General features: G+C 47.5%; 1 protein-coding gene across 1 annotated transcript in view; it reads left to right on the forward strand.

Moving 5' to 3' along the window:
• Positions 1-2355: 2355 nt before the first annotated feature.
• The window catches only part of LOC115124008 (ubiquitin carboxyl-terminal hydrolase 33-like), a 75829-nt gene continuing 51602 nt past the window's right edge, over positions 2356-26582 (forward strand). The window contains exons 1-7 of the mRNA XM_065005999.1: positions 2356-2530; positions 15649-15743; positions 16412-16465; positions 16842-16904; positions 20965-21117; positions 21768-21885; positions 24076-24145. Of these exons, the coding sequence (XP_064862071.1) occupies positions 15660-15743; positions 16412-16465; positions 16842-16904; positions 20965-21117; positions 21768-21885; positions 24076-24145 (542 nt within the window). The 5' untranslated portion in view covers positions 2356-2530; positions 15649-15659. The remainder of the gene's footprint in view (positions 2531-15648; positions 15744-16411; positions 16466-16841; positions 16905-20964; positions 21118-21767; positions 21886-24075; positions 24146-26582) is intronic.

Raw genomic sequence — 26582 nt, forward strand, 5'->3', positions numbered from 1 at the left:
TTACAAATTGGTGCATTCACCTTAAGACATCCAGTGGAACAGTAGTGCATCTAAATCTTTTAAGGGGGGGGGGGGGGGTGAGAGGGATTACTTTATCCTATCCTAGGTATTCCTTAAAGAGGTGGGGTTTCAGGTGTCTCCGGAAGGTGGTGATTGACTCCGCTGTCCTGGCGTCGTGAGGGAGTTTGTTCCACCATTGGGGGGCCAGAGCAGCGAACAGTTTTGACTGGGCTGAGCGGGAACTGTACTTCCTCAGTGGTAGGGAGGCGAGCAGGCCAGAGGTGGATGAACCTCTGGCCAGTTATGTGGTCAGGTACTACAAAGAGGGGCTTAGGAAATGTATAGCTGGCCCAGAACCAGGCAGTACTATATAGAACCATGACGACATGGAACTCTATTCCACAGTACTACATGGAGCCATGACTACATGGAACTCTATTCCACAGTACTACATAGAGCCATGACTACATGGAACTCTATTCCACAGTACTACATAGAGCCATGACTACATGGAACTCTATTCCACAGTACTACATAGAGCCATGACTACATGGAACTATATTCCACAGTACTACATGGAGCCATGACTACATGGAACTCTATTCCACAGTACTACATAGAGCCATGACTACATGGAACTCTATTCCACAGTACTACATAGAGCCATGACTACATGGAACTCTATTCCACAGTACTACATGGAGCCATGACTACATGGAACTCTATTCCACAGTACTACATAGAGCCATGACTACATGGAACTCTATTCCACAGTACTACATAGAGCCATGACTACATGGAACTCTATTCCACAGTACTACATAGAGCCATGACTACATGGAACTCTATTCCACAGTACTACATAGAGCCATGACTACATGGAACTCTATTCCACAGAACTACATAGAGCCATGACTACACGGAACTCTATTCCACAACTAATGGGGATCCATAATAAACTCCAGGAAGAGTAGCTGCTGCCTTGGCAGGAACTAATGGGGATCCATAATAAACCCCAGGAAGAGTAGCTGCTGCCTTGGCAGGAACTAATGGGGATCCATAATAAACCCCAGGAAGAGTAGCTGCTGCCTTGGCAGGAGCTAATGGGGATCCATAATAAACCTCAGGAAGAGTAGCTTCTGCCTTGACAGCAGGCTCATACCTGCTGGTGAAATGTCGTACTCTCTCCAACGGCCCATCATACAGAGACACGCACAGCACCACAGACTGAAGGCTCATACCGGCTGAGATGTCGTTTTTTTAATCGATTGATAAAATTTGTGTGCTTCCATGAATTACATTAACAACAATTATGAAACTAATTTCCATGATTTTATTATGACCTTACAAACCCTCATTTGACAACTTGGAACAAATCAAATGTATTTATAAAGCCCCCTTTATACAAAGTGATCATACAGAAATCTAAAACCACAGACAACGCATCGTGCTTCGGGCCGGCACATTTTCAACCTGAGCAATCTGGAACAGCCTACTGTCACTCACAGATTCACAGACGAGCGGCAAATTCATCTGAACAAAGAAAAATCAGGAAATGAATGCCCCCGTCATTCCGTTTTGATCAACATTTTTTTTGCCTCATTATTTTTGCCTCGGTGTGTGAATCTGGACCAGCAATAGGCAACTGTGTTTTTATAGAGGAGCCGGTAAGCAATTCCCACAAAAATAGAAGTGCTGGTATGTCGTTCCTGACAGCTTCCACCCAAATCAAGCACTGGTATTAGCAATCCATTCAGACATAGTGACTCAACCATTGGTGACTTGAACTCGACTCGGATTTAACCATAGGGATTCATGACTCGACTCGGACTCCAACACAGGGGACTTGACTCGGACTCAAGGTTTAGTGAGTCGACAACAATACTGTCCTGAACATGTGAAAGTTGATTTGGTCGAACGGGTTGAGTTACTGTTGGTTAGGGGCCTGAGGTCTTCAGTAGGTAGCGATACAGAGATGGGCCTGAGAGATGTTTGCTGCTGGAGTCTATACCAGTAAATCTTCAATCAGTAAGGTCATGCCAGTGTGCAAAGGGGTGGCTTTCAAAATAAAAGTCAGGTGGAGCGCTGGGGAATACGGTGCTGAAATACAAGGATGAAAATAAAATCCACCTTTTCTTATTGGTTGTTTTTGGCATTCAAAAAATAAATCGAAACATGATTGTTACAGATCAAATAAAATAAACTGCAGATGTTAATTTGAAATCCAAGTAAATGTGTTTATTGGTCAGTGGGGACGCTTTGGGCTGGGATTGTGCAGAATTAGATTGAGGTTATTCCACCGTTGACCGCCAGGTGGCGCAGCGACACCCGGTTCACACGCCACCGGAAAACGGCTGTTGTGTCAAAAGGCGGATCTTCAACCTGCAAGTTTTTTTAACGTTACGGTCAAACGGGAACTGTGACATTTTCCAAAGCATTACCGTTTGAAATAATGTCACAGATACATATTTAATTGCCGTGTTTAACTTTCAAGATCAGTTCCTTTGAACTTTAACTTCATAAAGTGCAGGTAAGAGCCAAGAGGTTATTTTCCGGGTTTGTTTCATGCTGCAAAAGAGAAGAAGAAGAAGTAGCTGTTTTATTAGAGTGACTAGCTAGCTAGCTAATGTTAGCATGACAGCTCAATCCATCTATTCTGTTCCCATCAATACAACTATTGTTTAGCTAGCACGATTTGATCCGAGAACTTTTCTTGATTCTCACACATCGGAATTGAATTGGACCCGAAAATATATTTAATATCGACCGGTTTAGCCTCTTGGCCAACTAGTTAATATCACAGGGGCCATCAGTCCGTTAGCCTCTTGGCCAACTAGTTAATATCACAGGGGCCATCAGTCCGTTAGCCTCTTGGCCAACTAGTTAATATCACAGGGGCCATCAGTCCGTTAGCCTCTTGGCCAACTAGTTAATATTACAGGGGCCATCAGCCCGTTAGCCTCTTGGCCCCTGTGATATTAACTAGTTAGCCATCTGCCCGTTAGCCTCTTGGCCCCTGTGATATTAACTAGTTAGCCATCTGCCCGTTAGCCTCTTGATGATTGAATAGTAGCTTCCTTCACTAAATACATTACATCCACATTGTTAGTAACTGTTTTGACATGCTGGGGTTTGTTGGTAGCAAGCCCATTCATATACCAATTTGTAAGTCGCTCTGGATAAGAGCGTCTGCTAAATGACTTAAATGTAAATGTAATATAAGATAAACTATCATCAAAGACAGTACAGGAGGTGTCGAAACTCTGTTCTTAGCGCCTGTTGAAGGTATCGTCTTGAGGTTTTGTTGAAAGATAATTACCTGATCTGGCCTCGTTGTTCATCAGTGCTCATTAAAGAAATGTGAGTTGGGAGTTGTCTTGGTTAGATTTGAGGGTGTCTTAACAGAACATTATTACAAATCATTTTGTAGACTTCAACAAGCCCAAACAGATTTTGCTTCAATATGCTTTGTGTTGTAGTCACGACAGACAAAGATAATAGTTAAGTAAACAATGCATGTTGTCAACCATCACATCCAGTACATGAAGACGGTAATTAACGTTTGGTTTCCGTTTCCTGTGTAACATCAATACAGTTATCTGACTGTCCATTACATTAATTTGTTTTTAAAATTTTAAATGTACATTCACACAGTCGTTCAGGTGTTGAGGTCTGCGGATGGCCCTACCAGACCGTGTGTGGGGAGGGTTTATTTCATCAGGAGGGGCTTGACCTTAGATGTCTGGATCTTCTTGTTGAGGTGCAGCGTCCACCTATAAGGTTGTGTTCCACACCCTGCTGGGTGTCAGCTGGTGCTCTGTTTACTGGCTCTGTGTGCGGAAATGCTCCTCTACTTCTCTGCTCTTCCTCAAAAGGTCTCCTGTTCCTCCGTCTTCACCTCGTAGGACCTTTGCTCCACAGGTCTGACTGCTATGACCCTCTTCCACCACTGTGTCTGTCCTGTGAGTGGCTGGACTCTCACCCTGTCATCTCATTGGCAGCTCTGTGAGATCCTCAGCAGAGGTGTCGTAGTACGTTGCCCGTCTCTGCGGTCTTTCTGTGACCTTCTCCAGCTGACAGTTTGTCATCACCGGTCTCAGCAGATTTTCACTCATTAGCAGTAGTGTCTGTGTACGTCTTCCCATGAGCGCCATGGCAGGGCTGCTGTCTGTTCCTTGTGAAGGGTATCCCTGTGATCCAGCAGGGCCAGTTACGGGTCAGAACCTGCTCTCTTTGCTTTTGCCATCAGTCTTTTGGCTGTTTTCACTGCCGATTCCACTTTCCCATTACTTTGCAGGTTGTCCTGGAGACTATGTTTTAAAGTCCCGAACCTTGCTGAAACTTGGAAACTCGTCTGACGATTACTGAGGACCATTGTCTGTGTACAGGATGTCATGTATCCCATAGCGTGCAAAGTATGTCTTCAGTTTTTGAATGACCGTTTTCGACTGTCAGGGCTCTGCTAGCTGCTCCTTCTCTATCTGTGCATACCCTTTATCAGTCTCTGTCAGGGCTCTGCTAGCTGCTCCTTCTCTATCTGTGCATACCCTTTATCAGTCTGTCAGGGCTCTGCTAGCTGCTCCTTCTCGATCTGTGCATACCCTTTATCAGTCTGTCAGGGCTCTGCTAGCTGCTCCTTCTCTATCTGTGCATACCCTTTATCAGTCTCTGTCAGGGCTCTGCTAGCTGCTCCTTCTCTATCTGTGCATACCCTTTATCAGTCTCTGTCAGAGCTCTGCTAGCTGCTCCTTCTCTGTCTGTGCATACCCTTTATCAGTCTCTGCCAGGGCTCTGCTAGCTGCTCCTTCTCTGTCTGTGCATACCCTTTATCAATCTCTGTCAGGGCTCTGCTAGCTGCTCCTTCTCTGTCTGTGCATACCCTTTATCAATCTCTGTCAGGGCTCTGCTAGCTGCTCCTTCTCTGTCTGTGCATACCCTTTATCAGTCTCTGCCAGGGCTCTGCTAGCTGCTCCTTCTCTATCTGTGCATACCCTTTATCAATCTCTGTCAGGGCTCTGCTAGCTGCTCCTTCTCTATCTGTGCATACCCTTTATCAGTCTGTCAGGGCTCTGCTAGCTGCTCCTTCTCTATCTGTGCATACCCTTTATCAATCTCTGCCAGGGCTCTGCTAGCTGCTCCTTCTCTGTCTGTGCATACCCTTTATCAGTCTCTGTCATCTGTGCATACCCTTTATCAATCTCTGTCAGGGCTCTGCTAGGCTCTGTGCATACCCTTTATCAGCTGCTCCTTCTCTGTCTGTGCATACCCTTTATCAATCTCTCAGGGCTCTGCTAGCTGCTCCTTCTCTATCTGTGCATACCCTTTATCAATCTCTGTCAGGGCTCTGCTAGCTGCTCCTCTATCTGTGCATACCCTTTATCAGTCTCTGTCAGGGCTCTGCTAGCTGCTCCTCTATCTGTGCATACCCTTTATCAGTCTCTGCCAGGGCTCTGCTAGCTGCTCCTTCTCTATCTGTGCATACCCTTTATCAATCTCTGTCAGGGCTCTGCTAGCTGCTCCTTCTCTATCTGTGCATACCCTTTATCGGCGTATGCTATTGGTTGTCCTCCCTGCATCAAGGCTGCTCCTAACCCACTCTCTGAAGCATCACACTGTAGTACAGCTGCTCTGTTGGATTGTAGTATTTCAGCACAGGGGTCTGCAATGGTATCCCTGATTTTATTGATAGCCAGCTCCCACAGTGAGTCCTTGTGTGTGAGCTGATTTGATTGATAGCCAGCTCCCACAGTGAGTCCTTGTGTGTTAGCTGATTTGATTGATAGCCAGCTCCCACAGTGAGTCCTTGTGTGTGAGCTGATTTGATTGATAGCCAGCTTCCACAGTGAGTCCTTGTGTGTTAGCTGATTTGATTGATAGCCAGCTCCCACAGTGAGTCCTTGTGTGTTAGCTGATTTGATTGATAGCCAGCTCCCACAGTGAGTCCTTGTGTGTTAGCTGATTTGATTGATAGCCAGCTCCCACAGTGAGTCCTTGTGTGTTAGCTGATTTGATTGATAGCCAGCTCCCACAGTGAGTCCTTGTGTGTTAGCTGATTTGATTGATAGCCAGCTCCCACAGTGAGTCCTTGTGTGTTAGCTGATTTGATTGATAGCCAGCTCCCACAGTGAGTCCTTGTGTGTTAGCTGATTTGATTGATAGCCAGCTCCCACAGTGAGTCCTTGTGTGTTAGCTGATTTTATTGATAGCCAGCTCCCACAGTGAGTCCTTGTGTGTTAGCTGATTTTATTGATAGCCAGCTCCCACAGTGAGTCCTTGTGTGTTAGCTGTCGCAGTGGCTCACAGCGCTCCGTGGCATAGCTGCAGAACTTGGCTAGGTAGGGACACCGTTTGTACATTTATCAGTTATTCAGCACTTTTGCATACTCAGACTGAATTTACGAACACACCCGAAATGGTTACTTGCCTTTTTAAGACATGTAGCTAGCTAGCAAAACAATTAACGTAGCTAGGTGAACAACATGTATGATCATACACGGCACGTAGCGTTAGCTAACGCGCCAGCCAGCCAGCCAACATGATCTAGTTAAACAACAATGAACATAATGCCAAATCATGTCCTACTATCCTGCGTGAATCTGTTGGTAGCTAACCAACCAGGTTCAATGTTAGCTAGCTAACCAACCAGGTTCAATGTTAGCTAGCTAACCAACCAGGTTCAATGTTAGCTAGCTAACCAACCAGGTTCAATGTTAGCTAGCTAACCAACCAGGTTCAATGTTAGCTAGCTAACCAACCAGGTTCAATGTTAGCTAGCTAACCAACCAGGTTCAATGTTAGCTAGCTAACATTAAGCTCTAACTAGACATACATTCAAATAATACCATACACCTAAGGTTTGAGGTCAGGGTTTTGTGATGGCCACTCCAATACCTTGACTTTATTGTCCTTAAGCCATTTTGCCACAACTTTGGAAGAATGCTTGTGGTCGTTGTCCATTTGGAATACCCATTTGCGACCAAGCTTTAACTTCCTGACTGATGTCTTGAGATGTTGCTTCAATATATCCACATAATTTTCCGTCCTCATGATGCCATCTATTTTGTCAAGTGCACCAGTCTCTCCTGCAGCAAAGCACCCCCACAAGATGATGCTGCCACCCCCATGCTTCACGGTTGGGATGGTGTTCTTCGGCTTGCAAGCATCCCCCTTTTTCCTCCAAACACAACAATGGTCATTATGGCCAAACAGTTCTATTTTTGTTTCATCAGACCAGAGGACATTTCTCCAAAAAGTACGATATTTGTACCCATGTGCAGTTGCAAACCGTATTCTGGCATTTTTATGGCAGTTTTGGAGTAGTGGCTTCTTCCTTGCTGACTGGCCTTTCAGGTTGTGTTCATATAGGACTCGTTTTACTGTGGATATAGATACTTTTGTACCGGTTTTCCCCGGCATCTTCACAAGGTCCTTTGCTGTTGTTCTGGGATTGATTTGCACTTTTCGCACCAAAGTACGTTCATCTCTAGGAGACAGAACGCGTCTCCGTCCTGAGCGGTATGATGGCTGCGTGGTCCCATGGTGTTTATACTTGCGTACTATTTTTTTGTACAGATGAACGTGGTACCTTCAGGCGTTTGGAAATTGCTCCCAAGGATGAACCAGACTTGTGGAGGTCTACATTTCTTTCGGAGATCCTGGCTGATTTCTTTTGATTTTCCCATGATGTCAGGCGAAGAGGCACTGAGTTTGAAGGTAGACCTTGAAATACATCCACAGGTCCACCTCCAATTGACTCAAATTATGTCAATTAGCCTATCAGAAGCTTCTAAAGCCATGACATAAATTTTCTTGAATTTTCCAAGCTGTTTAAAGGCACAGTCAACTTAGTGTATGTAAACTTCTGACCCGCAGGACTTGTGATACAGTGAATTTTTAGTGAAATAATCTGTCTATAAACAATTGTTGGAAAAATTACTTGTGTCATGCACAAAGTAGATGTCCTGACCGACTTGCCAAAACTATAGTTTGTGAACAAGAAATTTGTGGAGTGGTTGAAAAATGAGTTTTAATGACTCCAACCTAAGTGTATGTAAACTTCCGACTTCAACAGTATCTGTAACCTAGAGGACAACCAGTGGGTCTGTCTCCTCTATACCACCCACCTGGTAGTGTGGTGGATGGGACTACCAGCTCTCTGTAACCTAGAGGACAACCAGTGGGTCCGTCTCCTCTATACCACCCACCTGGTAGTGTGGTGGATGGGACTACCAGCTCTCTGTAACCAGTGGGTCTGTCTCCTCTATACCACCCACCTGGTAGTGTGGTGGATGGGACTACCAGCTCTCTGTAACCTAGAGGGCAAACAGTGGGTCTGTCTCCTCTATACCACCCACCTGGTAGTTTGGTGGATGGGACTACCAGCTCTCTGTAACCTAGAGGACAACCAGTGGGTCCATCTCCTCTATACCACCCACCTGGTAGTGTGGTGGATGGGACTACCAGCTCTCTGTAACCTAGAGGACAACCAGTGGGTCCATCTCCTCTATACCACCCACCTGGTAGTGTGGTGGATGGGACTACCAGCTCTCTGTAACCAGTGGGTCTGTCTCCTCTATACCACCCACCTGGTAGTGTGGTGGATGGGACTACCAGCTCTCTGTAACCTAGAGGACAACCAGCGTCTCCTCTATACCACCCACCTGGTAGTGTGGTGGATGGGACTACCAGCTCTCTGTAACCTAGAGGACAACCAGTGGGTCCATCTCCTCTATACCACCCACCTGGTAGTGTGGTGGATGGGACTACCAGCTCTCTGTAACCTAGAGGACAACCAGTGGGTCCATCTCCTCTATACCACCCACCTAGTAGTGTGGTGGATGGGACTACCAGCTCTCTGTAACCTAGAGGACAACCAGCGTCTCCTCTATACCACCCACCTAGTAGTGTGGTGGATGGGACTACCAGCTCTCTGTAACCTAGAGGACAACCAGCGTCTCCTCTATACCACCCACCTAGTAGTGTGGTGGATGGGACTACCAGCTCTCTATAACCTAGAGGACAACCAGCGTCTCCTCTATACCACCCACCTAGTAGTGTGGTGGATGGGACTACCAGCTCTCTGTAACCTAGAGGACAACCAGCGTCTCCTCTATACCACCCACCTAGTAGTGTGGTGGATGGGACTACCAGCTCTCTGTAACCTAGAGGACAACCAGCGTCTCCTCTATACCACCCACCTGGTAGTGTGGTGGATGGGACTACCAGCTCTCTGTAACCTAGAGGACAACCAGCGTCTCCTCTATACCACCCACCTGGTAGTGTGGTGGATGGGACTACCAGCTCTCTGTAACCTAGAGGACAACCAGCGTCTCCTCTATACCACCCACCTGGTAGTGTGGTGGATGGGACTACCAGCTCTCTGTAACCTAGAGGACAACCAGTGGGTCCATCTCCTCTATACCACCCACCTGGTAGTGTGGTGGATGGGACTACCATCTCTCTGTAACATAGAGGACAACCAGTGGGTCCGTCTCCTCTATACCACCCACCTGGTAGTGTGGTGGATGGGACTACCAGCTCTCTGTAACCTAGAGGACAACCAGTGGGTCCATCTCCTCTATACCACCCACCTAGTAGTGTGGTGGATGGGACTACCAGCTCTCTATAACCTAGAGGACAACCAGTGGGTCCAGTAGTGTGGTGGATGGGACTACCAGCTCTCTGTAACCTAGAGGACAACCAGCTCTATACCACCCACCTAGTAGTGTGGTGGATGGGACTACCAGCTCTCTGTAACCTAGAGGACAACCAGCGTCTCCTCTATACCACCCACCTGGTAGTGTGGTGGATGGGACTACCAGCTCTCTGTAACCTAGAGGACAACCAGCGTCTCCTCTATACCACCCACCTGGTAGTGTGGTGGATGGGACTACCAGCTCTCTGTAACCTAGAGGACAACCAGTGGGTCCATCTCCTCTATACCACCCACCTGGTAGTGTGGTGGATGGGACTACCAGCTCTCTGTAACCTAGAGGACAACCAGTGGGTCCATCTCCTCTATACCACCCACCTGGTAGTGTGGTGGATGGGACTACCAGCTCTCTGTAACCTAGAGGACAACCAGTGGGTCCATCTCCTCTATACCACCCACCTGGTAGTGTGGTGGATGGGACTACCATCTCTCTGTAACCTAGAGGACAACCAGTGGGTCCGTCTCCTCTATACCACCCACCTGGTAGTGTGGTGGATGGGACTACCAGCTCTCTGTAACCTAGAGGACAACCAGTGGGTCCATCTCCTCTATACCACCCACCTGGTAGTGTGGTGGATGGGACTACCAGCTCTCTGTAACCTAGAGGACAACCAGTGGGTCCATCTCCTCTATACCACCCACCTAGTAGTGTGGTGGATGGGACTACCAGCTCTCTATAACCTAGAGGACAACCAGTGGGTCCATCTCCTCTATACCACCCACCTAGTAGTGTGGTGGATGGGACTACCAGCTCTCTATAACCTAGAGGACAACCAGTGGGTCCATCTCCTCTATACCACCCACCTAGTAGTGTGGTGGATGGGACTACCAGCTCTCTGTAACCTAGAGGACAACCAGCGTCTCCTCTATACCACCCACCTGGTAGTGTGGTGGATGGGGACTACCAGCTCTCTGTAACCTAGAGGACAACCAGCGTCTCCTCTATACCACCCACCTGGTAGTGTGGTGGATGGGACTACCAGCTCTCTGTAACCTAGAGGACAACCAGCGTCTCCTCTATACCACCCACCTGGTAGTGTGGTGGATGGGACTACCAGCTCTCTGTAACCTAGAGGACAACCAGCGTCTCCTCTATACCACCCACCTGGTAGTGTGGTGGATGGGACTACCAGCTCTCTATAACCTAGAGGACAACCAGCGTCTCCTCTATACCACCCACCTGGTAGTGTGGTGGATGGGACTACCAGCTCTCTATAACCTAGAGGACAACCAGCGTCTCCTCTATACCACCCACCTAGTAGTGTGGTGGATGGGACTACCAGCTCTCTGCAACCTAGAGGACAACCAGCGTCTCCTCTATACCACCCACCTGGTAGTGTGGTGGATGGGACTACCAGCTCTCTATAACCTAGAGGACAACCAGCGTCTCCTCTATACCACCCACCTAGTAGTGTGGTGGATGGGACTACCAGCTCTCTGTAACCTAGAGGACAACCAGCGTCTCCTCTATACCACCCACCTGGTAGTGTGGTGGATGGGACTACCAGCTCTCTATAACCTAGAGGACAACCAGCGTCTCCTCTATACCACCCACCTAGTAGTGTGGTGGATGGGACTACCAGCTCTCTGTAACCTAGAGGACAACCAGCGTCTCCTCTATACCACCCACCTAGTAGTGTGGTGGATGGGACTACCAGCTCTCTGTAACCTAGAGGACAACCAGCGTCTCCTCTATACCACCCACCTAGTAGTGTGGTGGATGGGACTACCAGCTCTCTGTAACCTAGAGGACAACCAGCGTCTCCTCTATACCACCCACCTAGTAGTGTGGTGGATGGGACTACCAGCTCTCTGTAACCTAGAGGACAACCAGCGTCTCCTCTATACCACCCACCTGGTAGTGTGGTGGATGGGACTACCAGCTCTCTGTAACCTAGAGGACAACCAGCGTCTCCTCTATACCACCCACCTAGTAGTGTGGTGGATGGGACTACCAGCTCTCTGTAACCTAGAGGACAACCAGCGTCTCCTCTATACCACCCACCTGGTAGTGTGGTGGATGGGACTACCAGCTCTCTGTAACCTAGAGGACAACCAGCGTCTCCTCTATACCACCCACCTGGTAGTGTGGTGGATGGGACTACCAGCTCTCTGTAACCTAGAGGACAACCAGCGTCTCCTCTATACCACCCACCTAGTAGTGTGGTGGATGGGACTACCAGCTCTCTGTAACCTAGAGGACAACCAGCGTCTCCTCTATACCACCCACCTAGTAGTGTGGTGGATGGGACTACCAGCTCTCTGTAACCTAGAAGGCAACCAGTGGGTTAATCTCCTCTATACCACCCACCTGGTAGTGTGGTGGATGGGACTACCAGCTCTCTGTAACCTAGAGGGCAACCAGTGGGTTAATCTCCTCTATACCACCCACCTGGTAGTGTGGTGGATGGGACTACCAGCTCTCTGTAACCTAGAGGGCAACCAGTGGGTCCGTCTCCTCTATACCACCCACCTGGTAGTGTGGTGGATGGGACTACCAGCTCTCTGTAACCTAGAGGACAACCAGTGGGTCCATCTCCTCTATACCACCCACCTAGTAGTGTGGTGGATGGGACTACCAGCTCTCTGTAACCTAGAGGACAACCAGCGTCTCCTCTATACCACCCACCTGGTAGTGTGGTGGATGGGACTACCAGCTCTCTATAACCTAGAGGACAACCAGCATCTCCTCTATACCATGTTTCTTATAGAATAACAATGTCTGTATTTCTATTTTCTGGGTTCCTGCTTTTCAGGCCAAAGTCAGATCACCTATAAAGGGTGTGGCCAGGGTTTGTTTGAGGGGGTCTAGGTTGTTGGGGATGTGGTCTGGTCCTTTTGGTGCAGGTCCTCTGGGCCGGGCGTCTCGCTGGTCTGGGCAGGGCGTCTCGCTGGTCTGGGCCGGGCGTCTCGCTGGTCCGTTGCTCCTGTGTGAGGTGTTGGGACTACGGTTGAGGGTGACGTCCTTCAGGGTCCTGGCGAAGGTGGGGACTGTTGTCTTGTAGAGGTGGATTTGTTATGACAGACACCCCCTCGTCTAAGGATATGCTGTACCGTAGGGATTGGTGCACATCGATTCAGCCCTCGTCTAAGGGTATGCTGTGTACCGTAGGGATTGGTGCACATCGATTCAGCCCTCGTCTAAGGGTATGCTGTATGGTAGGGATTGGTGCACATCGATTCAGCCCTCGTCTAAGGATATGCTGTACCGTAGGGATTGGTGCACATATAGTCAGCCCTCGTCTAAGGGTATGCTGTACCGTAGGGATTGGTGCACATCGAGTCAGCCCTCGTCTAAGGGTATGCTGTACCGTAGGGATTGGTGCACATCGATCAGCCCTCGTCTAAGGGTATGCTGTACCGTAGGGATTGGTGCACATCGATCAGCCCTCGTCTAAGGGTATGCTGTATGGTAGGGATTGGTGCACATCGATTCAGCCCTCGTCTAAGGGTATGCTGTACCGTAGGGATTGGTGCACATCGATTCAGCCCTTGTCTAAGGGTATGCTGTATGGTAGGGATTGGTGCACATCGATTCAGCCCTCGTCTAAGGATATGCTGTACCGTAGGGATTGGTGCACATATAGTCAGCCCTCGTCTAAGGGTATGCTGTACTGTAGGGATTGGTGCACATCGATTCAGCCCTCGTCTAAGGGTATGCTGTACTGTAGGGATTGGTGCACATCGATCAGCCCTCGTCTAAGGGTATGCTGTATGGTAGGGATTGGTGCACATCGATCAGCCCTCGTCTAAGGGTATGCTGTATGGTAGGGATTGGTGCACATCGATCAGCCCTCGTCTAAGGGTATGCTGTACCGTAGGGATTGGTGCACATCGATTCAGCCCTCGGCTAAGGGTATGCTGTATGGTAGGGATTGGTGCACATCGATCAGCCCTCGTCTAAGGGTATGCTGTACCGTAGGGATTGGTGCACATCGAGTCAGCCCTCGTCTAAGGGTATGCTGTACTGTAGGGATTGGTGCACATCGATTCAGCCCTCGGCTAAGGGTATGCTGTACTGTAGGGATTGGTGCACATCGATCAGCCCTCGTCTAAGGGTATGCTGTACTGTAGGGATTGGTGCACATCGATTCAGCCCTCGGCTAAGGGTATGCTGTACTGTAGGGATTGGTGCACATCGATTCAGCCCTCGGCTAAGGGTATGCTGTACCGTAGGGATTGGTGCACATCGATTCAGCCCTCGTCTAAGGGTATGCTGTACCGTAGGGATTGGTGCACATCTATCAGCCCTCGTCTAAGGGTATGCTGTACCGTAGGGATTGGTGCACATCGATTCACTGGAGTATTGCTTCTTCTATCCCTTGGCCTCAATCTTCTTTTTTAACTGTTGAGCCAAAATATTTTCAACACTTTACATTTTTTTCTCCATGATTGATCAAAACTAATTTGCCCATATGATGATATGTGTATTTTGGACTGCCTCTTTAGTCCTCACAACTAGTCAGAGATGAAGGTTGTCAGGCCTCTAGCCCCATTAGTACTAACGGGAGATCATAGGGCCACGGATAATATCTCTCTGAGAGATGAGAAGAGGAAGTTGTTTTGGGTTGCTTACTATGCGGTACGACGTACACCGAGCAGACCTGGAAAAACCAGTTATGCTGTCTGGTTCCAAAGGTGACAAGCAGACAGACAGACAGCTTGGTGTTTGACAGGCAGGCAGGCAGACAGCTTGGTGTTTGACAGACAGGCAGGCAGACAGCTTGGTGTTTGACAGACAGGCAGGCAGACAGCTTGGTGTTTGACAGGCAGGCAGACACACAGCTTGGTGTTTGACAGGCAGGCAGACAGACAGCTTGGTGTTTGACAGACAGGCAGACAGACAGCTTGGTGTTTGACAGACAGGCAGACAGACAGCTTGGTGTTTGACAGACAGGCAGACACACAGCTTGGTGTTTGACTGGCAGGCAGACAGACAACTTGGTGTTTGGCTGGCAGGCAGACAGACAGGTTGGTGTTTGACAGGCAGGCAGACAGACAGACAACTTGGTGTTTGACAGGCAGGCAGACAGACAGACAACTTTGTGTTTGACTGGCAGGCAGGCAGACAGCTTGGTGTTTGACTGGCAGGCAGGCAGACAGCTTGGTGTTTGACTGGCAGGCAGGCAGACAGCTTGGTGTTTGACTGGCAGGCAGGCAGACAGCTTGGTGTTTGACTGGCAGGCAGGCAGACAGCTTGGTGTTTGACTGGCAGGCAGACAGACGGCTTGGTGTTTGACAGGCAGGCAGACAGACAGACAACTTGGTGTTTGACAGGCAGGCAGGCAGACAGCTTGGTGTTTGACAGGCAGGCAGGCAGACAGCTTGGTGTTTGACAGACAGGCAGACAGACAGCTTGGTGTTTGACAGGCAGACACAGACAGCTTGGTGTTTGAAAGGCAGGCAGACAGACAGCTTGGTGTTTGACAGGCAGGCAGACAGACAGCTTGGTGTTTGACAGGCAGGCAGACAGACAGCTTGGTGTTTGACAGGCAGGCAGGCAGACAGACAGCTTGGTGTTTGACAGGCAGGCAGGCAGACAGACAGCTTGGTGTTTGACAGGCAGGCAGGCAGACAGCTTGGTGTTTGACAGGCAGGCAGACAGACAGCTTGGTGTTTGACAGGCAGGCAGACAGACAGCTTGGTGTTTGACAGGCAGGCAGACAGACAGCTTGGTGTTTGACAGGCAGGCAGGCAGACAGACAGCTTGGTGTTTGACAGGCAGGCAGGCAGACAGACAGCTTGGTGTTTGCTTGGTTCATTAACAGTATTTCAGGTTTCCTGTTGTGGTCTTAGCTGGTTTAGGAGGACATGAACAATAGTGAATTGTCTATTGTTGTCCACATCGGCACTTTTTGTCTTGTTGATCTTACTAATGTCACTGTAGCTTGAATGCCCATGACTGTGTGTTTACCTCTCTCTTTCTCCCCCCTCAGACAGGTGAGTGATGCCTGTGTGTTCTAGCAGTGACTGTCCCCATCTACAGTGTGTTGGAGAGATCACCAAGGAAGAGCTCATCCTCAAGTCTCATGTGAGTCCACCTGTCCTGACGTTATCTAGGCTAGCTAAACTATCTTTATCATTATCTAATAGACGTTATCTAGGCTAGCTAAACTATCTTTATCATTATCTAATAGACGTTAACTAGGCTAGCTAAACTATCTTTATCATTATCTAATAGACGTTAACTAGGCTAGCTAAACTATCTTTATCATTATCTAGTAGACGTTAACTAGGCTAGCTAAACTATCTTTATCATTATCTAATAGACGTTAACTAGGCTAGCTAAACTATCTTTATCATTATCTAGTAGACGTTAACTAGGCTAGCTAACTATCTTTATCATTATCTAGTAGACTTTAACAAGGTTAGCTAAACTATCTTTATCTAATAGACTTTAACAAGGTTAGCTAAACTATCATTATCTAATAGACTTTAACAAGGTTAGCTAAACTATCTTTATCTAATAGACTTTAACAAGGTTAGCTAAACTATCATTATCTAATAGCATTCGCTGAAATAGAAACAATGATTAAATGTCCAAGGCCTGGATGTTTTCCAAGAAATGAGGATGTTGTCATTGGAGAAGGCCTTGCTCTATCATGTTACTGTTTTTTAGCTGCTGTCTGTCTGGGACGTTGTCTCACCGGTCTGGCCTGGTCACTGGAGCTAGTTGGTTATGTTTGTTTGTGTTTCAAGGGCCAGTGCCAAGACTGCAAAGTTGGAGGACCGAATCTGTGGGCGTGTCTGGAGGTGAGTGAAAAGTTGTAACTCGTTGGGACTTTTATTTGTCATGTTTTGTAACTCATTGGGACTTTTATTTGTCATGTTTTGTAACTCATTGGGACTTTTATTTGTCATGTTTTGTAACTCATTGGGACTTTTATTTGTCATGTTTTGTAACTCATTGGGACTTTTATTTGTCATGTTTTGTAACTCATTGGGACTTTTATTTGTCATGTTTTGTAACTCATTGGGACTTTTATTTGTCATGTTTTGTAACTCGTTGGGACTTTTATTTGTCATGTTTTGTAACTTGTTGGGACTTTTATTTAGAAAGTTGTGATTTACCATTTTGGCCTCATGCAAATTGACTGTTGTATAAATCCATTGTTTTCTGTGTTTGTAGAACGGCTGTGTGTATGTGGGCTGTGGAGAATCTCACACTGACCACAGCACCACCCACTCACAGGTGAGTGACCCTTGACCTCTACAACTCCCACATATAGCTACAGGATTAGAGCAGTACAACGGGATGAGTAACCCCTGACCTTTACACCTCTCACACACACCCACAGGACTAGATCAATATTCAGGATGGTTCAGGAGACACCTACAGAACTAGATCAATATTCAGGATGGTTCAGAAGATAATGAGAAAAGAGGTGTGATGGGGGAGGGGGGAAGAAAGAATGAAGTGTGAAGGGGCGAAAGTGGGAAGTGTTGGAGAGAGAGTTGGAGGAGACGAGAGTCCCAGTTCCTAGAGAGTTGTTAGGGATGTTGGAAGAGACGAGAGTCCCAGTTCCTAGAGAGGTGTTAGGGAGTTTGGAGGAGACGAGAGTCCCAGTTCCTAGAGAGGTGAAAGGGAGGTTGGAGGAGACGAGAGTTCCAGTTCCTAGAGAGGTGAAAGGGAGGTTGGAGGAGACGAGAGTCCCAGTTCCTAGAGAGGTGAAAGGGAGGTTGGAGGAGACGAGAGTCCCAGTTCCTAGAGAGGTGAAAGGGATGTTGGAGGAGACGAGAGTCCCAGTTCCTAGAGAGGTGTTAGGGAGGTTGGAGGAGACGAGAGTCCCAGTTCCTAGAGAGGTGAAAGGGAGGTTGGAGGAGACATTACATTACATTACATTTAAGTCATTTAGCAGCGCTCTTATCCAGAGCGACTTACAAATTGGTGCATTCACCTTATGACATCCAGTGGAACAGCCACTTTACAATAGTGCATCTAAATCTTTTAAGGGGGGGGTGAGAAGGATTACTTTATCCTATCCTAGGTATTCCTTAAAGAGGTGGGGTTTCAGGTGTCTCCGGAAGGTGGTGATTGACTCCGCTGTCCTGGCGTCGTGAGGGAGTATGTTCCACCATTGGGGGGCCAGAGCAGCGAACAGTTTTGACTGGGCTGAGCGGGAACTGTACTTCCTCAGTGGTAGGGAGGCGAGCAGGCCAGAGGTGGATGAACGCAGTGCCCTTGTTTGGGTGTAGGGCCTGATCAGAGCCTGGAGGTACTGAGGTGCCGTTCCCTCACAGCTCCGTAGGCAAGCACCATGGTCTTGTAGCGGATGCGAGCTTCAACTGGAAGCCAGTGGAGAGAGCGGAGGAGCGGGGTGACGTGAGAGAACTTGGGAAGGTTGAACACCAGACGGGCTGCAGCGTTCTGGATGAGTTGTAGGGGTTTAATGGCACAGGCAGGGAGCCCAGCCAACAGCGAGTTGCAGTAATCCAGACGGGAAATGACAAGTGCCTGGATTAGGACCTGCGCCGCTTCCTGTGTGAGGCAGGGTCGTACTCTGCGGATGTTGTAGAGCATGAACCTACAGGAACGGGCCACCGCCTTGATGTTATTTGAGAACGACAGGGTGTTGTCCAGGATCACGCCAAGGTTCTTAGCGCTCTGAGAGGAGGACACAATGGAGTTGTCAACCGTGATGGCGAGATCATGGAACGGGCAGTCCTTCCCCGGGAGGAAGAGCAGCTCCGTCTTGCCGAGGTTCAGCTTGAGGTGGTGATCCGTCATCCACACTGATATGTCTGCCAGACATGCAGAGATGCGATTCGCCACCTGGTCATCAGAAGGGGGAAAGGAGAAGATTAATTGTGTGTCGTCTGCATAGCAATGATAGGAGAGACCATGTGAGGTTATGACAGAGCCAAGTGACTTGGTGTATAGCGAGAATAGGAGAGGGCCTAGAACAGAGCCCTGGGGACACCAGTGGTGAGAGCACGTGGTGAGGAGACAGATTCTCGCCACGCCACCTGGTAGGAGCGACCTGTCAGGTAGGACGCAATCCAAGCGTGGGCCGCGCCGGAGATGCCCAACTCGGAGAGGGTGGAGAGGAGGATCTGATGGTTCACAGTATCGAAGGCAGCCGATAGGTCTAGAAGGATGAGAGCAGAGGAGAGAGAGTTAGCTTTAGCAGTGCGGAGCGCCTCCGTGATACAGAGAAGAGCAGTCTCAGTTGAATGACTAGTCTTGAAACCTGACTGATTTGGATCAAGAAGGTCATTCTGAGAGAGATAGCGGGAGAGCTGGCCAAGGACGGCACGTTCAAGAGTTTTGGAGAGAAAAGAAAGAAGGGATACTGGTCTGTAGTTGTTGACATCGGAGGGATCGAGTGTAGGTTTTTTCAGAAGGGGTGCAACTCTCGCTCTCTTGAAGACGGAAGGGACGTAGCCAGCGGTCAGGAATGAGTTGATGAGCGAGGTGAGGTAAGGGAGAAGGTCTCCGGAAATGGTCTGGAGAAGAGAGGAGGGGATAGGGTCAAGCGGGCAGGTTGTTGGGCGGCCTCTCTCTGGAGAGAGAGGGGAGAAAGAGGTCAGAGCACAGGGTAGGGCAGTGTGAGCAGAACCAGCGGTGTCGTTTGACTTAGCAAACGAGGATCGGATGTCGTCGACCTTCTTTTCAAAATGGTTGACGAAGTCATCTGCAGAGAGGGAGGAGGGGGGGGGGGAGGAGGATTCAGGAGGGAGGAGAAGGTGGCAAAGAGCTTCCTAGGGTTAGAGGCAGATGCTTGGAATTTAGAGTGGTAGAAAGTGGCTTTAGCAGCAGAGACAGAAGAGGAAAATGTAGAGAGGAGGGAGTGAAAGGATGCCAGGTCCGCAGGGAGACGAGTTTTCCTCCATTTCTGCCCGAGAGTCCCAGTTCCTAGAGAGGTGTTAGGGAGGTTGGAGGAGACGAGAGTCCCAGTTCCTATTGCAGCACATGAGTGTACAAAACATTATAAACATTAGGATTTTTAATCCTTGAGACATGGATTGTGTATTTGTTTCATTCAGAGGGTGAATGGGCAAGACCAAATATGTTCAACCTTTTGAAGGGGGTATGGTAGTACGTGGCAGTTGCACCGGTTTGTGTCAAGAACTGCAACTCTGCTGGGTTTTTACGCTCAACAGTATTAGAAATGAGGATTTCCTGTTTAGTCTCAGGTCTAGTCTCTACCCTCGCAGAAGGACTTTCAGGTCTAGTCTCTACCCTCACAGAAGGACTTTCAGGTCTAGCCTCTACCCTCGCAGAAGGATTTTCAGGTCTAGTCTCTACCCCCGCAGAAGGATTTTCGGGTCTAGTCTCTACCCTCGCAGAAGGATTTTCAGGTCTAGTCTCTACCCTCACAGAAGGATTTTCAGGTCTAGTCTCTACCCTCACTGAAGGATTTTCAGGTCTAGTCTCTACCCTCACTGAAGGATATTTCTGTCTAGTCTTTACCCTCACAGAAGGATTTTCAGGTCTAGTCTCTACCCCCGCAGAAGCCAAAGCCCCTCCCCGGTCCATGTGTTCACACACACGTTAGGCACTCCTGGCGAAGAAGTTTAAGCACCGCCTTCTCACAATCCTGATAGGTCTAAATAGCCAGTGAGAGAACCCCCAAAACCTCCAGGGATGGCAGGTGTCCTAGTGGTTAGAGCGTTGGGCCAGTAACTGAAAGGTTGCTAGATCGAATCCTCTGAGCTGACAAGGTAAAAATCTGTCGTTCTGCCCCAGAACAAGGCAGTTAACTCACTCATCCCGTTCAGTCCTGACAGATTCTGTCTACACACTGAAGCTCTGCTCCTTAGGGGTGGGTGTTGTCATCCTTGCCCCTCTCTACCAACAGTAATGCAGACACATGAATAATGTGTTTGGTCTGTCTGCCTGTCTGTCTGGCCTGTCTGTCTGGCCTGTCTGTCTGACCTGTCTGTCTGACCTGTCTGTCTGACCTGGCTCTCTGACCTGGCTCTCTGACCTGGCTCTCTGACCTGGCTCTCTGACCTGGCTCTCTGACCTGGCTGTCTGACCTGGTTGTCTGACCTGGCTGTCTTGGTTGTCTGACCTGGCAGTCTTGTGTGTCTGACCTGGTTGTCTTGTGTGTCTGACCTGGCTGTCTGACCTGGCTGTCTGACCTGTGTGTCTGACCTGGCTGTCTGACTGTCTGTCTGTCTGTCTCTCAACAACAACAACAACAATATACTGTATTTGTTTATTTGCTTATACCATCTTTATACATTCTATTACACCTTATAAATATCTAGAAACATTAACCATGTTTATAACCCCTCTAATACAGGAGACTGGGCACAACCTGACAGTGAACCTGACCACTCTGAGGGTGTGGTGTTATGCCTGTGGGAAAGAGGTGTTCCTGGAGCGTAAACTGGGCCCTCACAGCCCTGCCCCCAGCACCAAGACCCTCACATCACCTCTCACCAACAACACACAGGTAATGTTATGCTCTGAAACCAACGTTGATTGGTTGGTTGGTTGGTTTATTTATTGGTCGTTTGATTGGTCGGTCGGTTGATTGATTGATACATTCATTGATGCAGTCATTGAGTAATTGATAGATCGATCCCTGAATTAATTGTGATTGATTGATACCTAGATTGATTGATACCTAGATTGATTGATTCCTAGATTGATTGATTCCTAGATTGATTCCTAGATTGATTGATTCCTAGATTGATTGATTCCTTGATTGATACCTAGATTGATTGATTCCTAGATTGATTGATTCCTAGATTGATTGATACCTAGATTGATTGATACCTAGATTGATCGATACCTAGACTGATAACTGATTGATTGATACCTGAATTGATTGATAGATTGACTGATACCTTGATTGGTTGATCGTTGTCTAGCTAAAGCCACGTCCCCGACCAAATCAACCTATAACATGAACACTGTACAGATTCAGTCATGGTTGTTAATGATTTCATATCCTTTGAGACCATGTTTAAAGTCCATAATCATTCAGTTGTTTTAACGTTGTTTTCTTTCTTTACGTGAAATGAGGTGGTTCCACTGTTGTCGCCTCACGCTGCTGAGTTTCGACGCTTATGGTTCTAATTGGGTTCTTCTGTCCCCCAGGAGGGTAGCAGGGTGTTGGGCCGCTCCACCTCTCTGAGACTGCCCCCTACTGGTGGCTGTGAAGACCTGGGCATGGAGACGGAGGAGGAGGAGGAGGAGGAGGAGCTCCGCCCCAGAGGTAACAGCATCACGTTGAGGCCCTGTGTTTACACAATGTGACATGCCTGCATTCTTACTTTTTATTTTATTTTATTTAAATCTGCAATATGCCCATATTTGGGCGACCCTGACCAAATTCACGTAGAAATGTGTGTTATAGATCTGTCATTCTCATTGAAAGCCAGTCTAAGAAGCGGTAGATCTGTTCTATGTGTTCTAATTCTATGCTTCCCGTTCTTAAGTTTAATTTTCGAGTCTTATCATCTTTTTTTTTTTTACACCAGCTTCTAACAGCTGAAAATGCAATATTTTTTTGGTTCTGGAAAATGTATTTCTCAACGGTTTAGATGGTACAATGATTCTCTACACTATACTTGCTTGTTTTTTTGTCATAAACTGAAATGAGGTAAACTATTAGAATTTTAACAACCAGGAGAAGACTGAGCCATGTCTGCATGGTGAAGCTTTAAATCGGTTTCATTAAACTCTCCAGCGTCATCTTCATTTCAATCCAATCAAATGTATTTATAAAGCCCTTCGTACATCAGCTGATATCTCAAAGTGCTGTACAGAAACCCAGCCTAAAACCCCCAAACAGCAAGCAATGCAGGTGTTGAAGCACATTTCTGACCAGGGCTCTAAAATACAGGATGAAATCACACATGACTAATATCACTGTTAAACTGAGTGCCTCCAGACCGTAGTTCCCAAGTCTCCCAGCTGATCTCCTTGTGCTACATCAAACTCCTAGGAGTTGAACATTGACTAATGAATGGAGGCTAGTAGCTGTCAAGGTGACGGGTGGCATTCAGGATACATCTGTGTGTGGTTAGTGTGTGTCTCAGGATAGGTGTGTGTGGTTACTGTGTGTCTCAGGATAGGTGTGTGTGTGTGTGTGTGTGTGTGGTTAGTGTGTATCTCAGGATAGATGTGTGTGGTTACTGTGTGTCTCAGGATAGGTGTGTGTGTGTGTGGTTAGTGTGTATCTCAGGATAGATGTGTGTGTGGTTAGTGTGTATCTCAGGATAGATGTGTGTGTATCTCAGGATAGATGTGTGTGTATCTCAGGATAGATGTGTGTGTATCTCAGGATAGATGTGTGGTTTGTGTGCCTCAGGATAGATGTGTGTGGTTTGTGTGCCTCAGGATAGATGTGTGTGGTTAGTGTGTATCTCAGGATAGATGTGTGTGTGTGGTTAGTGTGTATCTCAGGATAGATGTGTGTGTGTGTATCTCAGGATAGATGTGTGTGTGGTTAGTGTATATCTCAGGATAGATGTGTATGTGTGGTTAGTGTGTATCTCAGGATAGATGTGTGTGTGTGTCTCAGGATAGGTGTGTGTGTGTGTGTGTGGTTAGTGTGTATCTCAGGATAGATGTGTGTGTGGTTAGTGTGTATCTCAGGATAGATGTGTGTGTATCTCAGGATAGATGTGTGTGTATCTCAGGATAGATGTGTGTGTATCTCAGGATAGATGTGTGTGTATCTCAGGATAGATGTGTGTGTATCTCAGGATAGATGTGTGTGTATCTCAGGATAGATGTGTGGTTTGTGTGCCTCAGGATAGATGTGTGTGGTTAGTGTGTATCTCAGGATAGATGTGTGGTTAGTGTGTATCTCAGGATAGATGTGTGTGTGTGTCTCAGGATAGGTGTGTGTGTGTGTGTGTGTGTGTGGTTAGTGTGTATCTCAGGATAGATGTGTGTGTGTGTATCTCAGGATAGATGTGTGTGTGGTTAGTGTGTATCTCAGGATAGATGTGTGTGTGGTTAGTGTGTATCTCAGGATAGATGTGTGTGTGGTTAGTGTGTATCTCAGGATAGATGTGTGGTTTGTGTGCCTCAGGATAGATGTGTGTGTGTGTGGTTAGTGTGTATCTCAGGATAGATGTGTGTGTGTGGTTCGTGTGTATCTCAGGATAGATGTGTGGTTAGTGTGTATCTCAGTAAAGATGTGTGTGATTAGTGTGTATCTCAGTATAGGTGTGTGTGTGGTTAGTGTGTATCTCAGTATAGATGTGTTTGTGGTTAGTGTGTATCTCAGTATAGATGTGTGTGTGGTTAGTGTGTATCTCAGTATAGATGTGTGTGTGTGTGTGGTTAGTGTGTATCTCAGTAAAGATGTGTGTGTGTGGTTAGTGTGTATCTCAGGATAGATGTGTGTGTGTGTGGTTAGTGTGTATCTCAGTAAAGATGTGTCTCTCTCCAGGTCTGACGGGACTGAAGAACATAGGAAACACCTGCTTTATGAACGCAGCCCTGCAGGCCCTCTCTAACTGGTGAGAACCTATACCAATCCCCTCTCTAACTGTTGAGAACCTATACCAAACCCCTCTCTAACTGGTGAGAACCTATACCAAACCCCTCTCTAACTGGTGAGAACCTATACCAAACTCCTCTCTAACTGGTGAGAACCTATACCAATCCCCTCTCTAACTGGTGAGAACCTATACCAATCCCCTCTCTAACTGGTGAGAACCTATACCAAACCCCCTCTAACTGGTGAGAACCTATACCAAACCCCTCTCTAACTGGTGAGAACCTATACCAAACCCCTCTCTAACCTTTCACCCTGACCCCAGCCCTGCAGGCCCTCTAACTGGTGAGAACCTATACCAAACCCCTCTCTAACCTTTCACCCTGACCCCAGCCCTGCAGGCCCTCTAACTGGTGAGAGCTGGTTGATGTCAACCACCTTCCTAACCTCTGGCCCTCCAGCCCATTAAATGGAGAGGGAGAGACACAAAAAGAAAGAGGTGGAATGGGTTCACACTCATGGAATGTTGCATAAAGCTTACTTCATTAATCAATGTTTTACTGCATCAGGGATTGTGTACACAGACGTGTCGGCTTTACCAGCCTTCAGAGTGGAGGTACAATTTACTTGAATTCAAAACAGATTTCATAAAGAACTACAGATGAGCAGCAGGTGCTTCTAATCAGGGTTACCATAACAACAGATGAGCAGCAGGTGCTTCTAATCAGTGTTACCATAACAACAGATGAGCAGCAGGTGCTTCTAATCAGGGTTACCATAACAACAGATGAGCAGCAGGTGCTTCTAATCAGTGTTACCATAACAACAGATGAGCAGCAGGTGCTTCTAATCAGGGTTACCATAACAACAGATGAGCAGCAGGTGCTTCTAATCAGTGTTACCATAACAACAGATGAGCAGCAGGTGCTTCTAATCAGGGTTACCATAACAACAGATGAGCAGCAGGTGCTTCTAATCAGTGTTACCATAACAACAGATGAGCAGCAGGTGCTTCTAATCAGGGTTACCATAACAACAGATGAGCAGCAGGTGCTTCTAATCAGGGTTACCATAACAACAGATGAGCAGCAGGTGCTTCTAATCAGTGTTACCATAACAACAGATGAGCAGCAGGTGCTTCTAATCAGGGTTACCATAACAACAGATGAGCAGCAGGTGCTTCTAATCAGTGTTACCATAACAACATAACAACAAGATGAGCAGCAGGTGCTTCTAATCAGGGTTACCATAACAACAGATGAGCAGCAGGTGCTTCTAATCAGTGTTACCATAACAACAGATGAGCAGCAGGTGCTTCTAATCAGGGTTACCATAACAACAGATGAGCAGCAGGTGCTTCTAATCAGTGTTACCATAACAACAGATGAGCAGCAGGTGCTTCTAATCAGGGTTACCATAACAACAGATGAGCAGCAGGTGCTTCTAATCAGTGTTACCATAACAACAGATGAGCAGCAGGTGCTTCTAATCAGGGTTACCATAACAACAGATGAGCAGCAGGTGCTTCTAATCAGGGTTACCATAACAACAGATGAGCAGCAGGTGCTTCTAATCAGGGTTACCATAACAACAGATGAGCAGCAGGTGCTTCTAATCAGGGTTGCCATAACAACATATGAGCAGCAGGTGCTTCTAATCAGGGTTACCATAACAACAGATGAGCAGCAGGTGCTTCTAATCAGGGTTACCATAACAACAGATGAGCAGCAGGTGCTTCTAATCAGGGTTACCATAACAACAGATGAGCAGCAGGTACTTCTAATCAGGGTTAGAAGCACCCGGACACCTGGCCTGATGAAACCCCAAAACTTGCACAGAGACCAGTTACGTCATGAATCCCAACCCAAACAGAGACCAGTTACTTCATGAATCCCAACCCAAACAGAGACCAGTTACTTCATGAATCCCAACCCAAACAGAGACCAGTTACTTCATGAATCCCAACCCAAACAGAGACCAGTTACTTCATGAATCCCAACCCAAACAGAGACCAGTTACTTCATGAATCCCAACCCAAACAGAGACCAGTTACTTCATGAATCCCAACCCAAACAGAGACCAGTTACTTCATGAATCCCAACCCAAACAGAGACCAGTTACTTCATGAATCCCAACCCAAACAGAGACCAGTTACTTCATGAATCCCAACCCAAACAGAGACCAGTTACTTCATGAATCCCAACCCAAACAGAGACCAGTTACTTCATTAAGCCAACCCAAACAGAGACCAGTTACTTCATGAAGCCAACCCAAACAGAGACCAGTTACTTCATTAAGCCAACCCAAACAGAGACCAGTTACTTCATGAATCCCAACCCAAACAGAGACCAGTTACTTCATGAAGCCAACCCAAACAGAGACCAGTTACTTCATGAAGCCAACCCAAACAGAGACCAGTTACTTCATGAAGCCAACCAACCAGAGACCAGTTACTTCAT

This window comes from Oncorhynchus nerka, linkage group LG20, assembly GCF_034236695.1.
Source record: "Oncorhynchus nerka isolate Pitt River linkage group LG20, Oner_Uvic_2.0, whole genome shotgun sequence".
NCBI classification, from domain to species: Eukaryota; Metazoa; Chordata; class Actinopteri; order Salmoniformes; family Salmonidae; genus Oncorhynchus; species Oncorhynchus nerka.